The sequence below is a fragment of the Periophthalmus magnuspinnatus genome, chromosome 17 (assembly GCF_009829125.3).
Source record: "Periophthalmus magnuspinnatus isolate fPerMag1 chromosome 17, fPerMag1.2.pri, whole genome shotgun sequence".
Lineage (NCBI taxonomy): Eukaryota > Metazoa > Chordata > Actinopteri > Gobiiformes > Gobiidae > Periophthalmus > Periophthalmus magnuspinnatus.
In genome coordinates this window covers 3,906,444-3,928,471 of record NC_047142.1, presented here as the reverse complement: position 1 = coordinate 3,928,471, position 22,028 = coordinate 3,906,444, and the positions used below count along the sequence as shown (strand labels likewise).

The following is a 22,028-nucleotide window of genomic DNA, read 5'->3' as shown; positions in this document are numbered from 1 at the left end:
GTACTTTGGGAGTGTATTTTTTAGATTTTGTTGTTTTTAAACTGAGGCTCAGTCAATCGGGGAAGCGCTTGGTCACGAATGGCGGGGTTGTCCGAGATTTGAACTTGAAAATCTTCCCATGAATCCAATTCCAACTCCATAAATTATCCAGTTACGCCACAGAAAACAAACTTAGTCCCGAGTTAAAATACATGACGCTTTACATAGGCAGTGGCTCTTTCGTTTCTGCATTACTCGAGGAAAAACCAAAACTAAAACATAATTCGGTCCATGCTTGTCCATGTTTTCCACAATCAGGGAATAATTTAGCTCCGTGAAATAGTTTTATATGACTATACACTTCATCGATACAGCACGGCACAAAATGGGACGCAATAACGATCCTTACAGCGTGAAATCCGAAGTTAGTTAATCGTATATGCTCTTTCAAAACCCCTCCCCTTTTTCCCTATTCATACGGAGCATTGTAGGAAAGAGTTCAATGACCTCTCTCTCTCTGGCAACCAGCTGATTTTCATCCAAGCCTGGGGGAGAGCCGAAAGAATCCGTGGAATGCATTGATGTTCGGAGACAAACAACTGCACTGTGTCCTCCCCAAAGCTTGATATGCGAACGAACAAGGGCATAACCACGCAGACTCTACGGCTACGCTCTGCCCTCATGCAAGCGCCATAAACCCAGTATCTTAAAGTTTAACCCAGCAACTACGGACACGCCTTTCCTTCCTTTTCAGCGTTTGATTCAGTCCGCGGAGACAGAGGTTTTAAAACAGGTACAATTGTTTGAACTTGGCAAAGCGTATGTGACCTTCCCTGTCATCGCATACACAAAATGAAACAAAGCAGTACCTGATGAATGATAATAAGTTAGCCATTGCGCGACTTGTGAGAAAATGTGTGCAAACTTAATAAGGCGCCGCAGGTTTAATAACATGGGCACAGATTCCGGATTCCCTCTCCCCGGAATAATCCATGGAGAATGTTATTAGTGGTGCCAGTTTTCTAGTCCCTCTTGTGCTGGTTTGTGAGAGGGCTGAAGTAGAATGGATACACGATGCTTTGTATTCAGATTTTATTTCCAAAGTGAGGAAAACCGGGCAATATATGAGGTTCATTATGTGTACATTTCATAGAGTCAACATTAGTGCTTATCAATCCTATCTGAGAGACTCCAAAAAAACAAACAAAACAAAAACAAAATCCGACGGCACTGTAAAATTCCACCCTTACGTAACAATCAAGCCTTGTGCCAAAGTTTGGACATTGTGTTCTGATGGATTTGGGTGTTCTGTACAACCACGTGGATGTCCCTGTTTTGTGTCAGCAGAGGCATCAGCTGAGAATCAGGTGACTCACTCATCTGACCGATGACTTCAACCCCATCCCAGCTTGTACTCAACTTCACTTCCTTACTAATTCCACCCGACCGCAAAAGTTCAATCCGTCATCTACAAGACTGCACTCATTTTTCTCTGCTCGTCTTGAACTTGCCCTCACTTTTAACCCCAAACAGTCAAAGCGGTGTCAACTAATCAAGTGTTCACGTTTAAAACAATATTAAAGGTATAAAAATAGCTCCAGCAAATCTCGCATGATTGTTTAATTCATGTCGAAAAGCCATTCTCTATAAACTGCAGGGGGTGGGAAAGAGTCCAAGCTGCTTTGGCCATAACAATAGCTACATCCGAGACCATCTCCACTGATTCAAAGGGCACACAATGAGTCACGATTTCCAATTTAAAACAGAATGGGTCAGTACAGGTTAGCACATATTACACACACGTCAGCTATGTGAACTTTTGTCCTTTTATAATCAGACAATCCATCTTTTACTGATAATAAAGTGAAAATGAAACATAAATAGAGCATGCTACATGAGTGTACAAGGCTGAGAGCTGGCCACATCAGAACTGAGATGGGAAAAAAGCTTTTGGATGTTTTGTGCCAAAAAGTGGAATAGTTTTCAAGGATAAGCATAATCGGATACTTTGGTGCCACAAATGCAAGTCAGTAATGCACCTGCTCCTGTTTGTAATGCTTTAAATTTTTTTTTTTATTTTATTGCTAATTAACTGTTTCTGTATTTATTACTTTTTCATGTTACAAATATTACATATGCATTTGCAAAGATGTAAAAAATATGGCTGTGTAACTGCGTGTCTCCTGATAAAATGACATTTTAAGACCATCATACCTTTTAATTTACGCTGTCTAGGGCCACATAAAATGATGTAGAGGACCACATTTAGCCCGCGTGCCTTGAGTTTGACACATGTGCTTTAAATTGACTTGTATTTAGTTTTATTTGTTTGTATTTTTCTGTATTTGAACGTGAAAAAAGAGAGTGAGTGGTCTCATTGGGCTTTCCCTGTATAAATAAAGATGAATACATTAGAACAGATCACAAGATGCATTTCCTATTGTATATAAATCAGCATAATTGGAAACCTAACAGACCACGTCAGCTGATTTGGGGATAATATTGGAGTGTAAAGTGCACTGTGTGTGTGGTCAGCCTGACCACAGCACATCATCTTTGTCTATTCAAAAGATCAAATTCCTTTTTATTCTTGATGAGCTCATCAGTCTTATCGTGGTCTCCTGTGTCCACGTCCACGAGTGAACCCGGAGTAGCTTGAAGAAGGAAGGGCGCGCGGGGTGTATAAAGGTCACGGAGCTCTTACTGTAGATGTCCAGAATCAGAAAATGACTTCACCGCCTGATAATCTGACAGTTACAATCCCATTTTTATATTACAACTCACTTAATGAACTTGACTGTACTCCATTTATTACAGCGTCACCCCTCCCAGCCCCATAAAACGTGAAGATAAATGGAACACTTTATAGGTCAATTTACAGACTTGATTTAACCGCGGCTTAGCTCCTTTGACGACATACGCCACGTCTAGACATAATGCATTGGCTCCTAATCGTTCCATAAAACAGATTTGACACAAGTGTACGCAGACGTCAGGGTGCGCTGCAAAAACAGAGACAGCATCCGTCAATTAACATAACTGCGTTGTCAGAAATACATATGTAGAAGAAGAGAAAAAAATCTGTCATCCTGTCAGTTCACCTTTGAAGTACCTGTCTCTATTTGAAGTCTTAATGTCAACCCCTTGAGCTAATTAAAGTTGGCGGCTACGGATCCGGGCTAGCAGAATTGATGGATACACCCGGTTAGTGGTGTGAAATAACGTACAGTAGAAGTTATGTAGAAGCAGCAGGGGTTAGAGTGACAGGGACATCAAAATTGGCTCGTAGGACCAGTCAAGTTCAGTCCTTTCGCTTTTGGTTCTGAAGCAGTGACGGTCCCTCAGTGCAGCTTTTATCTCAGGCGTATCAGGGGCGTATCAAAGAAAGAGCCGACAGGGCGGTGCACTGTCAGGCCTCAGAACGAGATCTAGCCTTTAGCGAAGAGCCACAATGGGAGTTTGATTGCGGAAGGCAGAGGTTGTCCACAAAAAAGACATGGGAGATAGCTAGAAATAAACTTGAAATAAACTCGAACTGAACCGTGCAAACACTGACCGGGCTGTTGGGGTGAAGAAATCAAGAAGAAAACCCACATACTTTGTTAAAATATAAGCGTTTGAAAAGCTCTAGAGACGTGGCCGTGTCTCGCAGTGGTAACAGAACTGGACGTCTTGTGGTACAGTGATGACTGCTGTTTATTCAGCCATTACGCATTTAGTATCATATTTAAAACAGACCTATTCTACAAAATGGACTTTTCAGAGCTTTTAGCCATGTTGTCCTTCTCATTTACCCTCTCGAAGTTGGATTTTGGAGGGATTCGTGCGTGTCTTTAACCGCTTATTTTCAAGACGTCTTATTGCAGATCAATCCCCGTGTTCATCACCACCAGCACGTCCAGTTTTATTTTCTTTTATCGATGTGCAGCTGTCCATAGGAGGGTCGACAGCTCCATGTTTTTTTTGTTGTGATGACGTTTACGGCGACGTCAGCTCCCATTGGGTATGAATATTACGATTTAAAATGTGCAAATTTTAACATAATGATCCACGGGTGTCATCGATTATATCTATACAGCAAACACAAGTACAAAAGGTCTGAGACAATGTTTTATAGTTAGTTGCAGAGGACAAGAGATTGCAACAAAGCATGGCTCACAGAAACCACATTTTGTCCAATTCCAAAGCCTAAAAATGACATCAACCATTTCGAAGTTGCATTTACCAGCATCCAATATACGGGGAAAAAAATACAGACACAAGCTGATATCCTGTCTCACTCCGGGATTCACTATTTCGCTTTTGCAACCTCATTTTCTGTGTACTCATGCTATCCACATCACTGCGTTAATTGACTCTTTGCTGAGGGATCCCAGCTCGAACCATCGGAAATGCTCAATCAATACGACATGGTCCGAGTGACATCTGAGCCGCAGCTGACCTCACTCCGCTTCTCCTGCACCAGATCCCATTTCCACAGAGCAATTTGCCCCTCTGCCAAAAACCAACACAGGGGAGGAGGGGGGAGAATTATTTACCCTAGAGCTCCACGGACAGGCCAGGAAAATCTATTTACCATTATCTGGCTGTTGTCACTTTTTTGGAGGACACGTACTCAGCATTTCTGACTCTGGCTCATAATGGCTAGCTGTTTGTCCGTGGCCAGTTGCAGTGGGAAATCCCGGGGGATAATCTATGTACCCGTAAGTGTGTGTGTGTGGCTTTGGAAGAGCACAACTAACAGGAAGCAAGGCACCCCGGGGCCATCTGCTCCCTGCCACGGCTCACATGTCAGCCTGTGACAACACGGCATTATTGATTCACACTATCACATCCGCATTGTGTGCACGAGGGCCGGCCGTGTGCGCCTCTGCATACAGCCCTGTGTACACTGTGTCGTTTTTGTGGACGGCAAATAACTGATTTACACCAGTACATCCGCTTTACTGTTTACTTGGCGGTGTGTGCTCAAAGTACGCAGGTGAAGGTCAGCCCCCTCACCTGGTTCACATCAGCTGTTACACTTAAACGCTGTATTCTTAAGCAGAACGAGTGAAAGGTGCGCTGCAAACTCATTTATATATCGCTGCAGAGAAATATCGCATTAAACGATAATATTGAAACTACTTTACGCCACTGACATAACGCAGGAAAGTCCCAGTAAACCCATTTTTAAATAAACAGTATCATTAAAAGGCCTGAGCTGCAACCAATAAAAGGCAGAATGAATCAATAATTAGCCTTAGCACTTATTTATTCTACTCTCTACTGTTCAAATTTTACGTTATTACATAAAAAATAGCAAAAATCTCTCCACTATTGCAAATAAATTGTACAAATGATAAACACTGAGCCCCAAAACATTGTTATTTCATATATTGAGCGATGAGTCAGTATTGTGCTGATCGTGACAGGCCCATACTCATCTCCATGCGCTTGTGCAATTAAATCCAGAAATAGTACAACAATTTCTTAAGTATTTTCACTGCAAATCTGCTGGATGCCATTCTGTACATTGCATCCATAGTGTCACAGCATGTGCGAGTCGGTTCTGGCACCGCCTGAAAAGCCCAATCCCTCCGTCGCTGATGCAAATCTGACAAAATCCGAAAGCGAAAGTGAAACAGAACGAGATCTTTATTGTGCCTTTGTAAACATCGTATTCAAATTACATCCTCATTCAAATTTTTTCAGTTTTATTTCTGTTTACTACTACAACCGCAGCTGCTACTATTAAATACTACTGCTGTTACTACTACTACTACTGCTGCAAGACGTCACTAACACGCAAATGAATCAACGCAAGATTCTAGTGCGGTGATCGTGAGCCCAATACGAGTTATGTAGGTTACAATTACTATTCAACAGGCTCTTCCTTTTGACTTCCCGCTGCGTTTAAAATAGAGGTTGACTTTGTTGCTGTGAAAACGAATTACAAAGTTCCGAGTCTTTTGGGGGCGTTATCCCCAAAATATCTTCAGTAACCAGACAATGGGGGGGTGGACCGTTTAACCTTGCCCTATATTGATACACACATTTTGCAAGCGTGTGTGCCCAGTGGCAAAGTCAGCGGCGTGTCTCTGTTGGCCTCTCATTATCAACTCCCCACAGCAGCAGGAGAAGGTAGAAAATGCTTTTATCTGACAACTTAAATGGCTAATTAGCAGTTTTTTTCCATGCGGATTGGCAGCTGGCTTGTAAAACAGTGGAGGGATGCATATGCAATAGTAGGATTAAGAGACCACACGGGAGCGAGCGGTAATGATTCTATATTTAGCCAGCTTCTCACATGGCCATGCATTTTTCAGTGCTACCTGACACTCAAAGTCACGTCCAGGGGTATTAGCGTTGTTTGTGTGTCGCCTCATGCATGTGGAGACTTGGCACGTGGCTCGCCGGGATAACATGGATTTAGTGGAGATGGAAGTAAAAGCAAGCATCGCCCAAAGAGACATCGTCCTCTCCGTATCCGAGTTTGTCTCCCTGATATATTATTTATACGGCTGTGCTTTTACATGGCCCTGCACGTGTCTCGTGTCTAAAGGAAAAGTATGAGAAAATAGGACAGTTGATGTGCTGTTGTGATCCTGCTGCAGCTGTGCTTCTGCAGTTACTACTACTTCTGCGGAACCTGATATGACTGAAGTATCCAGGCGTGGGACAGCAGCAGTTCTGGTTGGAGTATTTCTGTGACTATTAGTAGTGTAAAACTGCACGATTGGTGGAGGCTAACGGTCTCGTCTCACAGCTACGAGGTTCTGCGTTCAACTCGTGGGCCTTTCTGTGCAGAGCGTTCATGTTTCGCCGTGTCACTGGGTGGGTTTCCTCTGAGAACTCTGTTTTTTCCCCAGTCAATCCAAAACATGCAGCAAAGGTCAAATCCTCCAGCGAAGGCAGTCCTGACCAATACCGCAAGATCTAGTTATGGGTCCCCTGCTTCTGAGAGGTTGCTCTGAAGGATTGGGGACATAAACTGTACCTTAACCTTAATTCTATAGCTAATACCCTAATTACAGCGCAGCTAAGCTCTAATAAAGCTAATACTGCAACTACTAGGAGGTGGGATAAGACACAAACATGAAGCGACAAGATCAAAATGGATGGATATTTCAAGATTTTCACGACTATTTTATAACATCGTCCTGATTCTGACAAGTACAACTTACCACCGCTCGGGTAAACGTCAAAATCTCATTACGTTCCACTTCCTCATTCATCTGTAGCATGCATTAACAATCTGAATAAACGCCTGGCTGGCACATGGTCCTAGTCTGAAAGCAGGAAACCACAGAAACCAAACACCATATTAAAACAGTATCGCGCTCATGTAAATGCATAGAGACATGAGCTAGAAGCAAAACAAACCTCACATGCACAGCCGCACACGTGAGAGGAGCAAATACGCCTACAGAAATTCCTCAATAGGGCCTGCTCCACTGACTCCAGCGTCCAACAAAAGACCTAATCACCCACACCCTTCTCTGGGCCAGGAAAGAAACACCCAATCCGACAACATTATTTATTTACAGTTCCCCTGAAGATGTTTGGGGAGGAAAGCCGAGAATAAGCACAGCACCGGATAAAGGAGGCGCCGAGGTCTTGGAGGGAGTAGACTGGCCTCTGAAACATGCTCCAAAACTAAAAATTACATCCTTCTTCTGAGTCAATAGCAGTGTTGACAAAATGCTGGAAGTATGTGGAATAGTTAGCATAGCAAGAGCATGACCTGGAATGCAGAAGAAACACTCATTGTCCGATGTCGCCACGCCGTTTAAGGCTATTGACTTCTATGGATTGGTCGTGGTCAGGAGATTTATGGGAATCGATTCTGGTTTAGCATATTGAAAATAACATGGTTTACAACTGGTTACACAAGACAACGTTAGCCTTTCTATACAGTTACACTTTCTGGGAATAGTCCTGTCTCGATAACAAAATTTCAAATGCGATGGACTGTATTGCTGAATGAAATATAGACGATAAACGATAATGTCGAAACCAAACCGTGAAGCAGAATTATCGCCCAAAAACTATTCTAAATCTGCAGTATTGTTATGAGCTCCAAAAAACAAATGGCTGAATGCAACAGTTTAGTTATTTTATACAGTGCCTGGCCAAAAAAAATGGTCACAAACTCTAATATTTGGTTGTTAAGCCTTTAGCTTTGATTACGGCATTGTTTCGATTTCACTTCTGCAACGTCACAAGATTCATTTCCGTCCAGAGTTCTGTTAATTCTTCACCAAGATGTTGCAATGATGATGGTCGAGTCTGACGCTGCACAAAGCTTCTCCAGCACATCCCAAAGATTCTCAATGGGGTTGAGGTCTGGACTCTGTGGTGGACGATCCATGTGTGAAAATGATGTCTCATGCTCCTGATCCACTCTGTCACAATTTGAGCCCGATGAATCCTGGCATTGTCGTCTTGGAATATGCCCCGTGCCATCAGGGAAGAACAAATCCACTGATGGAATAACCTGGTCATTCAGTATATTCAGGTGTCAGCTGACCTCATTCTGCTGAACCTAGACCGAACCAACTGCACCAACCCCGACATATTTCCTAAGTTAAATCCAGATGGCGACTTTCTTTTTTTTACTTTTTTTGGCCAGGCAGTGTATCTATAATGAGTCATGATCCAAACTTCTACATCTCAAATTGCATCATGGCTCAGAAATGTAATCAAATATTTCCCAGTAGTACAAAGAAAAAGTCCCCACGATAAAAACTGACCTCAAAAAAGCATCGTTCCATCAAACATACTGAATGATAAGTCGGTATCGCGTTTATTGTGACAGACGTATCTTTGAAGCAGTGAAGTCAAAATAATTTGGACATATACAGAATATTATTTCGATAACCTATTTCCAGTTTTATTGCAGGGGAAGAGCAATCCTTACTGATATTAAAGCAAAGTGAATAAGAAGTGTCTGGTGGTTTTATGGTAAACCTCATGACAAAAAGATCCCAGTTTTGAGTCTCAGACCGTGTTAGATTTGCACATTCCCCCAGTGTCAGGGTGGGTTTCTTGCAGTTTCCTTCATTAATACCAAGCACACACAATATCAATATGTTTTCGGCCCGTCTGCAATTCCTGACCGAGATCCTAATTCAAAATCTGGAGAAGGGTCAAGGGTCAGCCCCCATCACCCACTTCTCGCTCCCGTCAAGTCGCCCCATGTGAAGAATGCGTCAAAAGTATCGTGAAAGAATTAGAATCAGACGCGCATTTTCTCGCCTTTTAACACAAACTTTTAAGCTGTATTTCATTCGATTCGACAGCCGTTTTAGCCGCAGAACCTTTCACCCACATACCATTTTTTATACGTTGCATTCCTGGAAATAATGATCATACCTAAAGCTCCGTACTCCAATTTCCATGGACCCCTAAATATGTGGAACAAAAACCCCAGGCTGCGCACGATTCGAGGCAGAGTTTTGCATCTGTAGGAAACGTTTTGGAGGTTTAAGTCGCGATGGCAGATGGCGGACCAGTGCACAAAATAAAGGGGTACAGGATGAGGAGGAGGGGGACGGGGGGGGGTTTCTTGGCTGCTCGCACAAGAATCCATTGTGGCGTATACAGTTCTCATTATTACAGAGCGCACATCAAGACAAAACACTACTACGGAAATACCCTGAAACGGAACCCTGTGATAAAATTCCGGCTATACAATTATCGTGTGTGATTTGCAATAAAGGGCGGGACGCTATTTGCATGAGTAATTCTTAATTTGTCTGTCTGATTGCTGGAAATATGGGAAGAGTTGACGCCAGACACTAATTTGTGAGATGATGAATAGCAGATGAAAAAATAAAATGCTATGTTTACATGCAAAGCACATTCAGACCAGCCACATTTGGACAAGAGATTTCTTACTTTTCTTTTTTTTTACGAGTTACAATCACGACAAACGTTAACTGCTTCTTCGCTGTGGCTAATGATCTATTGAGCTCAGTGTTTACCAGTTGCGCTAAAGGTTTGAAGCGTGTAATATAAATGAACTATGCTGATTTGCTTTGGAGAAGATCATATTTTTTTGGAGAATAATTTGTTACTGACCCATGCGATCGAAAGTGTTTAAGCATCGGCTGCACAGAAACACTCGTTCTTGGTGCTTTCGATCATATTTTAATTTACTCACACCCTGCCATAGCGACAAAAAGACGGATTCTTAACGTGCTACGCAACTACCGAAATCACCTATCGTAAAACATGTCCGAAAAACAACCAAACAAGCTAGCAACATTGTGAGCAAGTAATTACTGGTTTAAAATGCTTACACATTTCCAATCCCTAATGCCTGTTTACTGGGTGCAGTTAAAAACCTCTCCCAGGATGTAATAACAGAATAAAGTGTACAATTTAGGCTCACCAATCCATCACTAACCACTCGATATTTCTTTTTTTTGTTCAATACCATCCCAATTTACTAAGTGACAGTACCGAGCGTGAGTTCATAATGCCGTTTGATTAATTCCAGAGGCTGCAGACACGCTGATATAAACAGCCGCATTTACATCCACACAGCACAAATTGGATGTAAGTGGGAGTTTTATAGAAAATCGCTCCGTGGGTTTTCTTTGTGACTCACTTTGTTTGGGTTTTCCCCCACTCCGCTCTGCCGACTTGTCACCTATATAGAGATTAATGACTTTGCTCGTGTTCTCACTCAGCCTAAACTAGGTTCTACAACTGGGGAGGTGTCCACAGACCCATAACACGAGGGTCCCACGCCCGATTGTACGGATTGAGTTCAGGGAATCCCCCCCCACAGGAACCCAGCCCTGGCTACGGCACATTGTCTCCCACTACACACACACACACACACACACCTGTACTGCAGAAATAGGCCACCTGGCTAGAAGCATTCCTCAGAAAACCTGATCCCACTGTGAGCGACTTCAAAAACACTTTTCATCCGTATTAACCCCGCACCTTCGACAAGGCAATCCGCTCCCCCAAGGTCAAAGCTGGAGAACGGCAAAATCAGTTTAAAGATCCCAGACATGAAACTTCAACAGAGGTCAGAGGATTTTTTTGGGGGGGCTAAATTTCAATTACAATGATTTAATACGGCTATATTGTAAAACTCGGGTTGCTATGGTGATGTGAAGGTTTTATTAATGCAAAGGATCAAGAACTTTGTGTCTCAAAATAGCACCGGCATTTAAATATCTCAGTAAATCACGTTTGTAAATGTAATTTTGGATCACGACAGACATAAGACACCAACCTTTTGTTATGTTTTTTATAGTATTTGTTCCAGTTCGCTGCTATAAGATCCATTTTTTTATTATTATTCAATCTATCATAGGCTGGATTTTGTATCTTTGACTCGTCTACTCTGTTCTGTACATTTGAGCCTAACCACTTCTTTAGTCCGAGTGCCGTACGTTCATCCAGTCGAGTGTCACACGTGCAGACAGCTCCTGTAAATAAACAAAGGTGGATCGTGTTTAGGCGAAAACTACCAACCAAGTGCGACTGTCCCCTCGATGTGAGCAATTCTGGCCACCGCAAAGTCTGAGAAAGGAGATGCATTTAAACAGGTGGAGGCAGACAATAAGAGGAGAGTGTCTGGGAGTAATCAGAGAGCTGCTGTTGCTTACACACAGGTTTGTTTATCCTTAGAAAGTATAGGCTGCGTTTATCCAGTGCTGCTGATGCTAGACTCAACAACGTTTAGCGCCAACTTCTATTATGGTTCCAGACTCCAGATGTCTAATTATGACATAATATCAATAAAAGAAACTGTATTTTTTTTTAGCAATTTTTCAGTCTGTAGCAAAGCCTAATGAAACGTGTCTTGTATCTTGTAATAAAGCTTTTTAAATGAGAAACGAGCAAGACCGGAGCTTTTTACCAATCAAAGAACAGCGGTGGTCCAAAATCTAAATATGCAATGTTGTTTTAAAATTTCACCTCTTCCAAAAACAGATGGATATGAAATGCACAGCCCCTGATCATCATCAAGTATCCCCCCGAAAAAAAAACAACAGCAAAACAAATTAAATCCCTCCTGAAAGTGAAATCAGATTACATATTTATAGCTAATGGACTTCAAACCAATCCAACCAACGCACTTCCACTGAAATCTATTTGTTGCCTGTTCATTTTATGTAAACAGAAAGTATAGCTGTCCAGTCCACAGTCTCATGAAACCAGCAACAGAAATGCATTTGGCAAAATTAAATAAATATGTTTGCAATGCCAGGTTTTTTAGTCTAATGTTGTTTATCTAAGTCTAATTCCTGCACTGTGTTTTCTTTACTTGTAGTTTTTCCACTTCCACGGTGTCTGCGTCCAACAATATAAGCCAGATGCCCTTCTTAAAGCGATATCTAATTTATATATTTGAGCACAGAGTAAAGGATGGATTCAGATAATAGAATTTATAATATAATTGTAAGTAATTGTAGTTTAAGATCGATAGCCGATACGCTAAAAAGTGCAAATATCTGGTCTTTTACTGCTTGATAATTACAACCAACGTCTTAAACTTGTAGATGTAAGTGTGGAAAAATGTAAGACAAAATAACACGTCGACATATGCAGCTTCTAATATGATAATTAAACAACCCACTTGTTTTTTGGAATGGGGAAGCTGGGTTACACAAACTCCGTGTGGACAAAGACAGTGCCTGGAGTGTCAGTTATTAAATATCAGGTAATAACTGCAGCCCACGACTCAGGAAATTCCCGACCTGAGAGACAGTCAAATCAGGATAAATCAGCCTAAGTGCCTGTTCCAATCCAAAACGCTATTTACTATTTGCTAAACCCAAATGTGATCCCTTGTAAAAGCCAGATTACATCAAACCAAACCCATTTCATTAAAGAAAACCTACTAAAGAAAATTTGGTGGCATATGCTTTCCAATAATCCCAAAATAATCCCATCAAATGAACACTATTTGTGTCTCTATGGGGGCAGCAGACAGTGAAGTGTCTGCACCCAGCTGGAAAACGCTAGACTTGATGACCTACATTATTGTGGTGCTATAGCTGGGCTCACGGGACTTCCAGCAGGCAATCTCGCCATGCCAGCTTCAAGGCACGGGCCTAAGAATCAGACAAAAGAGTTCCCGTGCAGAAAGAAACCCAGGAGTGCATGTTAAACACAGAGGTTCGCATTAGCGGCGCGTTACCTTCAGGGCCCTCCCCACTGTTGGGTCTCGCTTTGAAATGTGGCACAACCTGGCACCTCCGGGGGCCAGGCGCGCACTCAAGGGGAATGTTAAATGGTCCTCCCTTTAAGATGAAATGTTCAGTATGAATCATTGATGACCCTTCCCACCCCTCCCTCCAAATATTCAAAATCCGATCCCTTCAGGCAAAATGGAGGCAAAATGTTATCCTCTGATCAGGAGTTTTTTTGGTTAATTTGCAGCAGATGATGTTTAATGGTCATTGAGCCTGTAGAGCTCTTCACTGGAGATGTGGCTGGAGGATACTCAGTCTGTCCAGAAGTGCACTTTAGATGTAGTAAAAGTTCTCACAAACCAATAGCTTTTGTACTTCGGGTTTAAGTGTATTATAACTGACAAAAATAGATTATTATTCTGTTAATCTGTTGTGCAACTTTATCCAGGCCTAAAAGACGTTTGATGAATAAAGAAAATAGTGAAATTATCTCATTTTTATGTTGAAAAAAATGGACATATGAGACCTACCATTATTGCATCCACAAATGCAATTACAGTACTATAATTAAGCTTCATTACTGTGGTTACTGTATAACCTACTTTTACTTTCAGTAGGCTGAACATGAACAGACTGCAGAGCATCATTTGACCTCAGAATATGTGGATTTACACATAACAGGCTTTGGCAGAGAGCTGCTACTGTGGCCAGGAGCTATACTTTAGACCAGGCTTTAAGCCTATAATATCGATATATAGATATATAAATGTATCATTTATTTGCAAATGTCATATTCTGGTGAGAAAGCATCAGTGACCAGAGCAGGCTCAAGTCCATCCATGACCAGAGGCTGAGCACATTAGTCCAGTGGCTGCGCACGTGCTGACATATCTCTGTCCCAGTTTCCACAACATCCATGACCTAAAATCACAGCCATTTCAACATCCATGACCTAAAATCACACTTAAATCACACGTACACGCCTCAGCACACTTCTTTCACACGTTAAAACACAAGACCAAACGCAGCAGGAAACGTGCGGCTCAGATCCTTTTCCTCCATGGGCTGGACACAACTCTATCTGTACGTGCCAGCAGAGCGTGGGGAGGTGTGACACAGCTCTGACTCTGATTGGTTCATCAGTTTGACAGTCACCGTCAGAAGCGAATCAGGCTGCAGTAGTACAGAGTGAGTACATCTAACGCCAACATCTTCCTATGGATTAGGTTCATGGTTTGACATGTCTGTGCCAAATAGACTCGGCACACCGGTGCGTAATGCGCTCATAAACCTGCCACAAACACAACAACACTTCAGTATCAAAGCGGAATGAGACTTACCCATCCCCCGTTGTCTTGGATCCAGCTGCTGAGAGTTCCATTCAAATACTCCGTCATCCAATCTGCGATGTTGTCCACTTGGGATGACATGTCCTCTTTGGACGCGCACTCCACGCACACGGTTCCACCAAACTCGAAAAACGCAATAATCCTGCCCCAGTTCACTCCATCGCGGAACAGTTCGTCTATAACCTCCGCGAACCTCCTCTGCGCCGTTGAGGATGTCAGATACAGCTGTCTGGACATCTCGGTGAAGTCGGGCTGGTACAGCCGCTCAAGTTCATCTCCAGCCTCGCGCAGGACTCTGTGGATGGCCGCGTGTGGGTCGGACGGAGCGGAACAGAGCCGCTCTGCGCGGCACCGACGGTTCACCAGAACCGGAGAAGATGCAACTATCGAACCGTTATTGGCCACGTCTCCTTCATCCTCTGCGTCCTCGTGAAAACCCCACGCGAAGCCACGTTTGGAGAGTTTATGGCAAATGTACTTTTCCACAATATTGCGATTGCAGTCGTTCGCCATTGCGGGTTAATTTGGCACTTCCAGGGAGAGAGTTGAAATCCTAAATCAAACGCGTCATGGTGTAATAAAGTGAGATGTGCCTCTTACGCACAGGCGAACGTTGGTCCAAACAGGCGTAAAAACCTCCCAACGCGATTTAAAAGAGAGAAAACAGACTCTCAGCAGCAGCGGAGCTCATTTCCCGAATCCTTGGAGCGACATGGGCGACCTTCTTTTTGCATAGAAATGAAATATGCGGAAGAGAAGTGCGGTCCTGTTTGCACATCATCCAGACGTGAGCCACAGCGGAGAAAATGAATGGTGCTCAAAGTAAAAGCCGCGACACTTGGAGCCGCGTGCGCACGTCCGGGTGTGTGACTGTGAGCCAGACAAGGTCGGACTGAGCCCTGCTCGGTTCCACCTCATAGCCTCCTCTTTCCTCGCTCCCTCCGCCGGCCGTGCACTCCGCGGTTACGCGTCCTGACGTCAGCGACAGGAAGTAATGGCCTCCATCCATGCGCCACACACTGCACAAGAACACTGTATGCGCCATATACTGCACATGAACGCTGTATGCGCCACACACTGCACATGAACGCTGCAAAAGCACGTCTGGATACATGTGGATGGCCTCTGCTCTATAAGAAATAGCGGAGATGGACGTGGATAAACCTCAGTGCAAAGATGCAAGTGGGTCTGTGTATGAAACATGATCCACAGGCCTGTTTCAGTTTCAGTCCAAACTAAACTGCCTGAGGATGCACCTGAGTTTCAAAGGGGTGCAAAGTCTTTACTGTTCCATTAAGAGAGTAAACCTTTATAAATGAGGCTGCATTGCATTGTACCCCTGCAGACCCGGGCCTGGTTTCAAGAAGCAGGAGCCTTTCATTAATTCATGAGAAGCACAAGACCATCCCCTCTCTGCTTTGATGTGGTACAACTACCCCCTTGTGGATGAAACTCAAACCTGCTGCACAAAATCTATGGATAGACTCATCAACTTTTTGTGTCAAGTTATTTTCTTTTACTCAAACAGAATATATTGTCTTCACAAATTTATTTAGTTTATCACATAAGAAAATAAGACAAAGAAACAACTTCTCACACTGTCTCTCAATGGCACACAAGGTGAATGTGTTAAGTTTTTTTTGGCAGAACATTAAAATAATCATACGCTAGATTAAATGAACTATGCATTGTGACTTTCAATACTAATGAATGCATATCACCTATGACAATGACAGAAATATAGAACAGCGATTGTTAAATAGTATGTTCCTATAACACAAGAATAAGCTTGATTTGCATAGCTTAAAGGTGTCAAATAAAACCTGCTAAAATGGCTACATTGTTTTCTAGAAACTATATGTCGCTACCTCAGTAGAAAAGAACAGTAAAAGCAATAAACTTTATGAAAAGCTTTTGAAGCCTCCTGCCAATATCAAATGAGAACTTCATCACAGGTGACTCATTCATTCTCACTTTCATATGTTGGACACCGTTAAGGCTACGTTTCACAGAATACACAAAAACAGTTTGCAGTTTACATTGAAAAAGTCAACAAATGAACAGGTAAACCAGTAGCTCTGTGGATAGGTCCATTCTTGTAGCGTTATCAGTAGTTTTAAGGCTTAGAATGGATCCCAAAAACCTCCACAGATTTCACAAACTAACCTCTAAGAAAACAAAGCAGCAACATCTGAAAAAATCTCAAAACAACGCATCACATTTACAGAAAATTGTCTTAACACATTTTGGCATTTAAATAGTTGTGTAGTTTTCATTACAATTCCTCTTGACTGATTTGTGTCGTGTTAAAGTACATTCCCATTTTGTGATGGATCAATGGAAGACCTGTGAGCCATTACTTTTTACCCTCATGTGTAAAACAAGAGCAAACAAAAGATATTCAAGGCTTAACCAAACTCACAAGGGAATAGTGGTCTAATGTTATGGTGTCAAGAGACTTGTGCAAGGTGTACAAGCATCTTCAAGCTTTCATTCATGCCCATGACCATGAGCTTTAGGTTAAACAGGCCTCTAGCGCCCCCAGTCAGTCTGAAAAGTAACAACTCGAACCAGCGAGTTTGTCCATCTCCTGCCACCCCAGAACATGTGAGTGGAACACAGGTGGCTGCGCGTGTGCATTTACATAGAACAACATGTGAACACAACATGCTTACACATAATGTACACATAATGTACACATATGAAGTGAACCTTTGCCACCTATGCTGGTGTTCTCTATTTGTACTAATATTCATCACTTTATCTGCCTCGAAATTTATGTAAACAAAGTAGGATTTAAATAATTTGGCGCGCTTAACCAGAGACTATAAAATACAATGGCTTTTCTTTTCCCTGGGGTTGGCTCAGTCACAGCAAACGAAGCACACATACAGTACATACATGTAGACGATTCCCCAAAGTTATTTGGTCCTACACTGCATCTGAAATGTGATATTTTGGATAATTTTTTGCATTTTGTTTGATTAAATTTGTTTTGGAACAAGGCATACACTCAAACACGTTTGATATAATTGAACAGACCTCTATTTTTCACTCACAGAGCACAATAACAAAACTTTGAAACAGCAAAGTTATTCAGTCAAATGGGAAGATGCTTTGCCTGCAAAGACTTGTGGTACAAAGGAGACTTTTTGAGAAAACTGCTAAATTACTAGGTGGACCTAGTGTTGTGGACCTAGTGACAATATATCCACTGTGATATATTGGTGGGAAAGACTTTCAAGCCATTTTTGGCACAACCGGTCAGACATCTGTTGCTTCTGCTCTTTGAGGATTAAATCAAAAACACTGTAGGGCTGGAAAAAGGGAGGTCACTGACGGAACCATCACTGAAGCCCACCTGCTTCAAAGAAGGACGTTTAGTCTGCCCTCATCTCTCCACACAAAGCACATTAAAAGCAGAAAGATATTGGAATGCTCACCTGTTAGATGGTGGAGATTTAAAATAGTTGAAGCAGAATAAACTTAAATGCAGAATTTGAACAACATTGCTTTAGTGTGTCTGAACTTGATCATTATGGAAAAAAAATGTTGTTTTTTTTTGTAATGTAAATGTTAGAAAAACACTATAAAAACAAAACATAAATCTAAATGAAATGCCTTTCTTTCATTTGAACAGATGAAACTCCATTACTTTGTCTTTATATTTCAAATTTAGGGGGTGTGTTTGTTTTCTTCATATAGTCAGCACTGAACAGTAGAGGAACAGTGGTCTCAGAACACAAAAGCAATGAAGTCTGAACCCAGCATGTTTATCTTTCCCACTGAAATGCGTAAGTCTGGCCTTTTCTCCACCGCCATAGACAAACAGTACAAAAACTATAAAGGGAAGGAGAGCAGGAAGCTACAGAGAAGCTAAGGCTGATGTTACTCCCTCTTGTCTGCTGCTTTTGACTGCTCCCTTTGAATCATGCATCGGCGCACAATGCTGTCAAAACTGCCAAGGTAGAAGAGGGCGATGGTACGGAACAAACCCATCGTAACAATCTGTGGAGGTAAAACAAACACACTCAAATGAAGGTCTCAAACTTTACTAAACCGTGTATAATAAAGAGTACTACCTGCTGAAGCCCCTCTGTGATGGAGGTGACGGGTGACATTCCACAGGTGAGGGCTGAGAGCATGTATCCATCTGGACCTACTGAACTATTGAAGTTTCCTTGCTGTAACGCAGAACGAAGAACAGAAATGGTGAGCTTGTGTTTTACTCGAGTACAAAGACACATCACTAAACAGGAAATCAGGAGAAGAGCAAGACAAAACAGAAGAAATGTTTCACAAAGAACGGCATTTTTTGGGTGAGAATCGAGTACGCTTCTTACCACTGCATCCCGAACAACGACCTTCGCCACTTGCTCAGGCTGACAAAGTCCAGCAGTTTCAGAGATCAATTTTGTCTCTAGAGGCTAATGTATTAAAAGATGTAGAGTTAAAATACATATATTTGTTTAAACAAGTGTCAAATCTGAGACACAGACCTTTGTCTTGTTTTCCTCAGCTAGTCCAGGAGTGTCGGTGTCAGGCGGATATGCGACCGTCACGTAGATGTTGTACGGTTTGATCTGCAAAATTAATCATCAACAATAACTTAATATGTTACTGCCACTGTATCCTTGGGCAAGACATTTCTCCAACTTCACCTCAGCTACTCTCTGGCATTTTAACTTAGAGGCATGTTATGTATTTTTATTAACATGCACTGTCTCTACCAAATAAACAAGTGAAAGTAATAGTAATACTTTAACTTACTCCAAAAAGACAATGACAATATAAACTGGCTAAAACAGGATTCAAACCCGACTGCTCTACCACCTGAGCCACTCTTGTTCAGTCTTAGTTAAGTGACTATTATGGCGATTTAAAAATGACCAGCATTAGACATACAAATACATACTATAAAAAAAAAATAAAAATTCACCTCCATCTGCAGTGATTCTGCCAGACCACGCAAGGCAAACTTGGAAGGAGAGTACGCCGTGTATCCAAACAGCCCTATTTGTCCCGCTTGAGAGGACACGAACATGATCCGACCCATCCTGCGCTCCTTCATGGTGGTGATAACGGCTCGTGTGGGGTAAACACTGCCCAGGTAGTTCACCTCCATCATTTTCTGTTGAAATTAGGCAAAGGGTCATGATATGTCAGGGTTCCCATGGTTTGCTTGAAATCATTTTCCAGGACTTTATCAGGTCCTTATTAGGATATTTTTTTAAATTAAGTAAACATGTCGTCTACAATGGTCTAACCCCATTTTGTTTCTTTGTTATTTTTATTTATTTTTATTTTTTGCAGTTTTTCAAACTGCAAAAAATAAGGCTAAAATAAAAAGGCTAAGGCTAAAGCCATACACAATAATATTATTTATATTCACAAATACACATATATTATATTGTCTTTGTGGTGTCATCACTTTGTATTTGTAGACATTGGCCTATAAACCACCCCAAATATTTTCTTGTGATAAAACTCAAATTAGATAGAAAATTTGTAGTAAACACAAAATGCTAATTTCAAATTGAGTATGCTTGGGTTCATATGTGTATTATCTAATGCCAGATAAGATAAGAAAGTGAAAGGGAGTTCGATGTCCTTCCCCAAAGTAATTTGGTACAAATTAGGTGTAAGTTCCTGCATTTTGGTGATTTTTTTTCCAAGAAAAAAACAACTTCTCTTTTTACTGTGATGATGGAAATAACAGTCTCCATCAATTTGATATCTAAAATTCCAGTAAAGCAAAGGGGGGAGAAATTTTCAAGGACAGAATATAAACTTTAAAGGACATTTGGACTTTTCTCAAAGAGTTTTTCATGTCTGGAATTTTTTATCAGTTTTTTTTCCAGGTTTTCCAGGACAAGTGGGAACTATGTATATAATGAGACGAACAACAGCTGAAATTAGAAGGAACTTACTTTAAAACGGTCCACATCTACTTCCTCAAACTTTCCAGAGATGGAGGTGCCGGCACAGTTCACAAGCATATCGACAGGCCCCAACTTTTCCTGAGCCTGCAGACAAAAAGTTTAGTACAATTCGGTTTAGTACATGTTTAATAATAGGGAAGAGAGGAAAAAAAAATACTGACCTGTTTTATTACACTTTCCACTTGATGGTAGTCACTTGAAACATCCACTGATATGCACAGCACCACCTGAACACACAGTGGAGTTGTGCAATAGGAGGCCAAAAGTCAGAGACCTTTTACATACATGCTATTAAAACACAAAACTAAAGCAAGAGGAAGATCATACCTGTTTGTCATTGATGGCAAATTTTTCCACTTCTTTCTTAGCTTGAAGCAATTTTGCCTAAAACATGGAATACTTTTGTTATACTTTGTCTATGGTTTGTCTGGTTGAAGATCTAATCTGCTATCTCATCACTAAAACTGATTTTTTAATATACAGTAATATGGAAAACATAAGACTCATGGCTCTCGCTTGAAATATTTAGTGCTGACCTCATCTCGTGCCACTAAAGTGATGAAAGCTCCTTGTCGGTAGCACTCGATAGCAATGGATTTTCCAATTCCACTAGATCCCCCCGTCACCTGCAAAAACAAGAGATCCCAACAACTTAATATTAACAGCCAATGCATGTGTGTGTATAAATGTGAAAGCTTTATCAGCAGCAAACACCTGCAGTATGAAAACATGCCTAGACCTGAATAAAAACATAATGAGTGTCAGTAAATGAGCCATATGTCTGTATATTTGTAGCAGATAAGTGGAAAATGAAAGTGTGATTACAGTGTGATGCATTACTTTGGTTAAATGTGGTAGATTGCATTCATTACTTTGATTAAATGTGGTAGTTTGCAGTCAGGAGGTGGGTGTGTCTCTATAAAGCCTCATTTCTCACTGCAGGAGTCTTTACTTTGTTCCACCACATGCTGCTCTTAGGTCTATTGCAACATGTCTATTAGAAAGAGCTTTATTTATGCTTTTAAATAAATGCAAATCTGCAACTTTGTCTCTGGCAAAGCTGCACGTTAACACATGACTTACTACGACATGGGCCCCGTTGAGTTTGAGAGGTTTGGGGCTGATTAGAGGAGATATCATGTACAAAAGCAGCACAAACGCCACGATGAAGGCCACGACCACCAGGAGCATGATGAAAGGAAGAAGCAGCCACCACGAGTTCACAAACAGCCAGTCCGTAAACGATGAACCCAGAGCTTCTTCCGAGGACATGAGTAACAGCAGACAGGCGTTAGCTTGTGGCTAACGAGCTCCTGGGCCTGTTTCTGGGCTGGAATAACGCGACTTCACGGGGGCGGCGGCCGGGGAAGGAGTGGCGAAGCGCGGAGGACAAGGAGGAGGTGTCCCGCTCTGTCTAAATGTCACAAATGAGCAGAGAAGAGGTAAAAGTGCAGCTCTGGACCTTTGCTCCGGTGACACGGGACCCGTGACAAAGCGCAAAACCAAAACAAATCCAACTGTCTTCTTCTGCGGAGGGGAAAGTGCGCCACAACACGAGGAACGAGTCTGCACTGCCCCCTAGCGCCCTCTACTGCTCTCTACCGCCCTCT

At 41.9% G+C, this 22,028-nt stretch overlaps 2 protein-coding genes across 2 annotated transcripts in view; both read right to left on the bottom strand.

Annotated features, from left to right (window-relative positions):
- Positions 1-15,445, bottom strand: part of bcl2b (BCL2 apoptosis regulator b) — a 35,796-nt gene extending 20,351 nt beyond the window's left edge. The window contains exon 1 of the mRNA XM_033982999.2: positions 14,468-15,445. Coding sequence (XP_033838890.1) covers positions 14,468-14,989 — 522 coding nt within the window. The 5' untranslated portion in view covers positions 14,990-15,445. The remainder of the gene's footprint in view (positions 1-14,467) is intronic.
- A 563-nt stretch (positions 15,446-16,008) lies between these two features.
- kdsr (3-ketodihydrosphingosine reductase) lies at positions 16,009-22,025 on the bottom strand. The gene is made up of 10 exons (XM_033982251.2): positions 21,502-22,025; positions 20,955-21,044; positions 20,746-20,802; positions 20,580-20,645; positions 20,407-20,502; positions 19,416-19,607; positions 18,976-19,059; positions 18,820-18,903; positions 18,559-18,660; positions 16,009-18,484 (listed from the first exon to the last, which is right to left on the bottom strand). The coding sequence occupies exons 1-10, from the start codon at positions 21,688-21,690 to the stop codon at positions 18,365-18,367; spliced, it is 1,080 nt and encodes a 359-aa protein (XP_033838142.1). The 5' UTR covers positions 21,691-22,025; the 3' UTR covers positions 16,009-18,364.
- Between the last annotated feature and the right edge of the window lie 3 nt (positions 22,026-22,028).